The sequence below is a fragment of the Oncorhynchus mykiss genome, chromosome 3 (genome assembly GCF_057628025.1).
Source record: "Oncorhynchus mykiss isolate SJ-2025 chromosome 3, ASM5762802v1, whole genome shotgun sequence".
NCBI classification, from domain to species: domain Eukaryota; kingdom Metazoa; phylum Chordata; class Actinopteri; order Salmoniformes; family Salmonidae; genus Oncorhynchus; species Oncorhynchus mykiss.
The window spans coordinates 19,723,409-19,731,055 of NC_143024.1; the positions used below are offsets into that span (position 1 = coordinate 19,723,409).

The 7,647-nt window shown below is 43.6% G+C and overlaps 1 protein-coding gene across 2 annotated transcripts in view; it reads right to left on the reverse strand.

The window, feature by feature from the left end:
• LOC110520844 (neuronal acetylcholine receptor subunit alpha-7) overlaps window positions 1–3,953 on the reverse strand; it is a 31,574-nt gene extending 27,621 nt beyond the window's left edge. The window contains exon 1 of one of the 2 annotated variants that reach the window (XM_036967794.2): window positions 3,707–3,953. In XM_036967794.2, coding sequence (XP_036823689.1) covers window positions 3,707–3,758 — 52 coding nt within the window. In that variant the 5' untranslated portion in view covers window positions 3,759–3,953. Of the gene's footprint in view, window positions 1–3,487; window positions 3,660–3,706 lie in introns of those variants that run through there. The other variant, XM_036967789.2, reaches the window with a different exon arrangement.
• Window positions 3,954–7,647: the final 3,694 nt, after the last annotated feature.

The window sequence follows — 7,647 nt, forward strand, 5'->3', positions numbered from 1 at the left end:
GCGCCTCACGGCATAACACGGTGCCTGCCCGGTCCCTCTCTTTCCACGGTAGGCACGGGGAGTTGGCGCAGGTCTCCTACCTGACTTCGCCACACTCCCCGTGTGCCTTCTCCCAAGAAATTGTTGGGGCTGCCTCTCGGGCTTCCAGCCGCGCTGCCGTGCTGCCTCCTCATACCACCGCCTCTCGGCTTTCGCTGCCTCCAGCTCTGCCTTGGGGCGGCGATATTCCCCAGCCTGTGCCATCCAGGAGCTCCTCCCATGTCCAGGAGTCCTGAGATCGCTGCTGCTGGTGCTGCTGCTGCCCGTTACCACGCTGCTTGGTCCTTTGGTGGTGGGTTATTCTGTAACGGGATTCGTCCTCCTCTGACGAGGAGTATGAGAGATCGACCAATATGCAGCGTGGTACGTGTTCGTCATGTTTTAATGAACAAAATCATTGAACACGAAAATACAAAATAACAAATAGAAAGACAGAAACGAAAACCGAAACAGTTCTGTGTGGAACACACAGACACAGAAAACAATCACCCACCAAACACTGGTGGGAAAAGGCTACCTGAGTATGACAACTAAGGACACCTGCCCCTGATTGAGAACCATACCAGGCCAAACGCAAAATACAACATAGAAAAACAAACATAGACCGCCCACCCCAACTAACGCCCTGACCATACTAAAACAAAGACAAAACAAAGGAACCTAAGGTCAGAACGTGACAGTTGACTGTGCCTTTACACAGCTTGGAAAATTCCAGAAAAGTATGTCATGGCTTTAGAAGCTTCTGATTGGCTAATTGACATAATTTGAGTCAATTGGAGGTGTACCTGTGGATTCAAATTTCCAAATGCCTGAAGGTACCACGTTCATCTGTACAAACAATAGTACGCAAGTATTAACACCATGGGACCACGCAGCCGTCATACCGCTCAGGAAGAAGACACATTCTGTCTCCTAGAGATGAACGCACTTTGGTGCGAAAAGTGCAAATCAATCCCAAAACAACAGCAAAGGACTTTGTGAAGATGCTGGAGGAAACAGGTACAAAAGTATCTATATACACAGTAAAACGAGTCCTATATCAGCATAACCTGAAAGGCCACTCAGCAAGGAAGAAGCCACTGCTCCAAAACCGCCATAAAAAAAAGCCAAACTATGGTTTGCAACTACACATGGGGACAAAGATCATACTTTTTGGAGAATTGTCCTCTGGTCTGATGAAACAAAAATATATTTTTTGGGCCATAATGACCATCGTTATGTTTGGAGGAAAAGGGTGGAGGCTTGCAACCCGAAGAACACCATCTAAACTGTGAAGCACGGGGCTGGCAAAATAAAGTGGTGATCCTGACCTAAGACAGGGAATTTTTTACGAGGATTAAATGTCAGGAATTGTTAAAAACTGAGTTTAAATGTAGTTGGCTAACATGTATGTAAACTTCCGACTTCAATTGTACATCAGTCAAGAGTAAAGAGTAGCCAGTTTCTGCTCTGCTTGCTTTTTCAACTCGGAGAGCGCAACACATATGGACTGACAGCATCTGCCTCTGTTCAACTTTCCAGTGCTGGTCCAGCCAGCCTTTCAGAAGCTGGGCCTTTACACAGCCTGTCTGCCTGCTCTGTGGTGTCCACGTGGTCCTAAATCCAGCTGGCTTGGTGTCCGCATAGTCCTAAAGCACACAGAAGCTGTTTTTCGTATCACAGTGCAATGATAAAACTGTGGGGAACAAAAATGCATTTTCAGAATGTGGGGGTATCATTACCCCTCTGTCCCCAATGAAAGTTGCACCCCTGGAAAAATGAGAGAGAGAAATATATAGAAGAAGGTGTAGAACGAAAGTGATATAATTGCACAGATAGAGATGAAGAATATCTAAAACGGGGAAGAGATGAGCTGTAGGAGAAGAAAATATGAATCCAGAAATGAGTGAGAATAATAAAACCATAATGAGAAGAAAGACACCAAAAAAAGAAGAAATCATCTGAATGGAACGGTTTCAAATCGTTTTAAACAAAGCTGCTTTGAAAACGAGTACAGAGATTTATGACTGGAAGAGGCAGGGGGCGGGACGTGAAGAGAGGGTGAAAGAGGAGAATCAAGAGGAGAGAGTGAAGAGAGGGAGAAAGATGAGGTGAGAGAAGACAAATGAGGAGAATCAAGAAGAGAGAGAGTGAAGAGAGGGAGAAAGAGGATAATCAAGAGGAGAGAGACTGAAGAGAGGGAGATCGTATCCAGACAGGCCCATTAATTGTTAAAGGTAGAGTCAGCAATATGACGTAGCTGAACAAAGTAAACAGTATAGTGGGTCAATTTCCGCAACAACTAAGAATGTTGGAGAGTGAGGCTAAACCCCTCTTTTGGTCCAGTGGCTACCACGTTGTAATAGCGTGAAGCGAACCTGTGCACAAAAGCAGATACTGTGTGTGACTATGTGAGAGCAAAGTCTTGCATCTTGCTCATCGTAATATCTGCGGTGCTGCTCGTGCAACGTCATTCCGCTGACTCTACCTTTAAGGGGATTGACTAGTCTCTCTGTGGCCATTAAAACGTCTGATCTATTCCACACTGGAAATAGTGACGCATTAAACACTAAAACCCTCCACCCTTCTAGCAGCTCCATCGTGGACTGATTTCACTCATTCCTGTTTCACAACTGTATCTGACTTAATGTATCTGTGCAGTTGATGAAATTCGGAAGCAATGTCTAACTAAAAATCTAATCAAATCAAATGTTATTAGTCACATACACATATTTAGCAGATGTTATTGCAGGTGTATTGCAGTAGTATCTAACAATTCACAACAATACACACAAATCTAAAAGTCAAAGAAAGGAATTAAGAAATATATAAATATATAGAACTAGTGAATGTAATGTAGACCCACATAGAATCGAGTACAGTCTTTATAACAGCATGTTGCGTTTGTATGTAATATGCTATTATGTACCACAAAGCTTGTAAACAGCCTTTGTGGAGATTAATTTGTTGTGTTGTATTGCAATGTATTGCATTGTATTACTCTGGTGAATATCACCCCACAGAAAGAGCATTCCAGGTGGTACCATATCAATATACAGTCACAAGATGGTACCATATCAATATGCAGTCACAAGATGGTACCATATCAATATGCAGTCACAAGATGGCACCATATCAATATGCAGTCACAAGATGGTACCATATCAATATGCAGTCACAAGATGGTACCATATCAATATGCAGTCACAAGATGGTACCATATCAATATGCAGTCACAAGATGGTACCATATCAATATGCAGTCACAAGATGGTACCATATCAATATGCAGTCACAAGATGGTACCATATCAATATGCAGTCACAAGATGGCACCATATCAATATGCAGTCACAAGATGTTAGCCATCTAAGACACTGCTGCTGGTGCAGAGAGGAACACATCAACCAATGATGGATTAAAACAGACAGGAGAGTTGGATTTTACAACTGTGATAAACAACATCCTAACCTGTAAGCTCTGTGATCATTCCTCTCCCTTGTCTCTCTTTATTCCTGCTCCTCTTCTCTCCTCCCTCTCTGTTCATTTCCCTCTCCTCTCTTCTCTCTCTGCTATGCAGCTGGAACTGTGCGGTTGAGTTCTCATATATCAATGGACTTGCACATAGTGTACGTACACGTAGAAGCACATACACAACACACAGAGAGAGAGAACATGAAAGTCACTCACCGTGGAGCAGAGCTGAGAGTCCAAGCAGACAGATAGCCACAGACTGCCTCATGTTGCACTACTGAACATAGAGAGCAGAGAAAGAGATGGGGAACAACAGAGACGGAGAGAGAGAGAGGCAGGGTAGAGTGGAATAGAGAGGGAGGGAGGCAGGACATGTCAGGAGCAGGGCAGGCAGCAACAGACAGAGAGAAGAGAGAGAGATACAAGGAAGAGAAGACGGGTAGTGAGGCAGAGAGGCAAGAAGAAAAACCAGCTGAGTTCACAGGAAGATAGAGGGAGAAAAAGGGAGGTTGGATTGGTGGAGAGGGAGAGAAGCTGGCAGCAACACAGGGAGAGAGGTACAGGGAGGGAGAGAGGGAAAAAGAGGAGAAGAGGCCATAGTTACTCTTAGACAAAAGGGTTCCAGAAGGGTTCTTCAGCTGCCCCCATAGGAGAACCCTTTTTGTTTCCAGGTAGAATTTCACTATATATGCAAAAGTAAGTGGACACCCCTTCAAATTAGTGGACTCAACTATTTTAGCCACACCCATTGCTGACAGGTGTGTAAAATGGAGCACACAGCCATGCACTCCCCATTGACAAACATTGGCAGTAGAATAGCCTTACTGACAAGCTGAGTGACTTTCAACGTGGCACCGTCATAGGATGCCACCTTTCCAACAAGTCAGTTCGTCACCTGCACACATTTCTGCCCCGGCCAACTGTAAGTGCTGTTATTGTGAAGTGGTAACATCTAGGAGCAACAATGGCTCAGACGCGAAGTGGTAGGCCACACAAGCTCACAGAACAGGACCGGCGAGTGCTGAAGCGCGTAGCACGTAAAAATCGTCTGGCCTCGGTTGAAAAACACACACTACTGAGTTCCAAACTGCCTCTGGACGCAACGTCATTACAAAACTGTTCGTCGGGAGCTTCATGAAATTAGTTTCCATGGCCGAGCAGCCGCACACAAGCCTAAGAACAGCATGCGCAATGCCAAGCGTTGGCTGGAGTGGTGTAAAGCTCGCCGCCATTGGACTCAATGGCAGTGGAAACATGTTATCTGTAGTGATGAATCACGCTTCACCATCTCACGGATGCCAGAAGAACACTACCTGCCCGAATGCATAGGGCCAACTGTAAAGTTTGGTGGAGGAGGAATAATGGTCTGGAGCTGTTCCATGTTCCATGGTTCGGGCTAGGCCCCATAGTTCCAGTGAAGGGATATCTTAACGCTGCAGCATACAATGATATTCTAGACGATTCTGTGCTTCCAACTTTGTGGCAACAGTTTGGGCCCTTTCCTGTTTTAGCATGAAACAGCAATGTCAGCAATGTCCCTATGCACAAAGTGAGGTCCATACAGAAATTGTTTGTCGAGATCGGTGTGGAAAAAATTGACTGGACTGAACCAAAAGGGGTTCTTCAAAGGGTTCTCCTATGTGGACTGCCGAAGAACCGTTTTAGTTTTAGATAGCACCTTTATTTTCTAAGAGTGTAGAGAGGTAGTGAGCCAGGTGTTAGCAGCAACGGTGATTGAGAGGGCAGAGAGGAAAGGGGAAGAGAGGAAGGAAAGCAATAAGCCGTTTTGATACAAATGGAGAGACTATGGTCTGGATGGAGAGACTGTGTGAAAGAGGGAGAATTGCCCTGATACATTTGGTAATTTCCTTGCTAAATTACCCATGAGCACCACTCCTGTGGCGGGAAGGGCGCAGTGCGCGCTAGCCAAGGTTGCCAGGTGCACGGTGTAGCCTCCGACACATTGGTGCGGCTGGCTTCCAGGTTGGATGCGCACTGTGTTAAGAAGCAGTATGGCTGGTTGGGTTGTGTATCGGAGCCTTTGTCTCTCCCGAGCCCGTACGGGAGTTGTAGCAATGAGACAAGATAGTAGCTACTACAACAATTGGATACCACGAAATTGGGGAGAAAAAAGGGGTAAAAATTCAAAAATAAATAAATAATTATATCTAGTGTGTAAAATAATAACCAAATATGCAAAGGAGGTTATTACATATTTCTATCTTTGTTTATTTAGGATACATCACCATGAAGAGAATGACATTCATAACCATAATTATTACTCTTGTTATTATACTGTATATTGTGATGTCACTTTACCCTGCCTTTATTTACATACAGTAAATGTATCTACATCTAATACATCGTACCCCTGCACATTGATCTGATGTATCTACATCTAATACCTCGTACCCCTGCACATTGATCTGATGTATCTACATCTAATACCTCGTACCCCTGCACATTGATCTGATGTATCTACATCTAATACCTCGTACCCTGCACATTGATCTGATGTATCTACATCTAATACCTCGTACCCTGTACATTGATCTGGAACTCCCTGTATATAACTTCATTCTTGTGTATTTTATTCCCCTTGAGTTTTAAAAAATGTTTCTTTTTTTACTCTGTATTGTTGGGAAGGGCTCATAAGCAAGTATTTCAAGGCAGTTGTATTCGGTGTGTGACAAATACAATTTGATTTGGTTTCTTTCTTTCTGTGTAGTTCAGATCAGGGACCCAAGACGAAATTCTGTACTGCAATTCTGTTACTATGTGTACATCCACATCACTTACTGTTGTTTAATAACCTAAATAAACATTTTCAAACTCAATGTGCCATGTCATAGCTGACACCTCATTTTTTCTGCAGACATCTTTGAATCTTAATTCAGAGCAAATAATTAAACGTTTTTGGAAAACGTGGTCACATAAAAAAATAGATCTACCTAAATTCTAAAAACATTGCATCTGCACAGTTCTTCCAGTAAATGTGTTTTTGTAAAATGCCGGACGCGACCGGGAGGCACATGGGGCGGCGCACAATTGGCCCAGCATCGTACGGGTTAGGGGAGGGTCTGTCCTGCAGGGATGTTCTTGTCCTATCGCGCACTAGCGACCCCTGTGGCGGGAGGGCGCAATGCACGCTGACACGGTTGCCAGGTGTATGGTGTTTCTTCCCACACATTTGTGCAGCAGGCTTCCGGGTTAAGCGGGCATTGTGTCAAGAAGCAGAGCAGCTGCTTGGGTTGTGTTTCAGAGGACGCATGACTCGACCTTCGCCTCTCCCGAGTCCGTACGGGAGTTGCAGCGATGGGACAAGATTGTAACTACCAATTGGATACCATGATAAAGGGGTAAAAATAACTTCTAATTACAGTAAGGTAGTGAGTGACACTTTGAATGTTAGCAGTACCATAGCTTCTACTTTAGAATATCATTATACACCCCAACACACCTGCTAGAGATTCAGTGTGTTAATATATAACTCAACCAGTATAACAAAACACATGCATATATACAGTAGTTATATCATGAACAAGCACCAAACAACAACTGGGTTGTCCATTACCAAACCCCCAGTAGGCAGGGGTAGAGTTTGGGTTTGTTTGAAAATGGCCATTTGTCTCTATACTTGACTGAAATACTTATTTTTATTTTATTTTTATTTCACCTTTATTTAACCAGGTAGGCTAGTTGAGAACAAGTTCTCATTTACAACTGCGACCTGGCCAAGATGAAGCATAGCAGTGTGAACAGACAGCAACACAGAGTTACACATGGAATAAACAATAAACAAGTCAATTACACAGTAGAAAAAAAGAAAGAAAGAACATTTCTATATACATTGTGTGCAAAAGGCATGAGGAGGTAGGCGAATAATTACAATTTAGCAGATTAACACTGGAGTGATAAATGATCAGATGGTCATGTACAGGTAGAGATACTGGTGTGCAAAAGAGCAGAAAAGTAAATAAATAAAAACAATATGGGGATGAGGTAGGTCAATTGGGTGGGCTATTTACCGATGGACTAAGTACAGCTGCATCGATCGGTTAGCTGCTCAGATAGCATATGATAATGATAATATGATGCACTGACTGTAGCCTACTGGACATTACAGTGATGTATTTCAGGTTGATCCGCTGTGACTT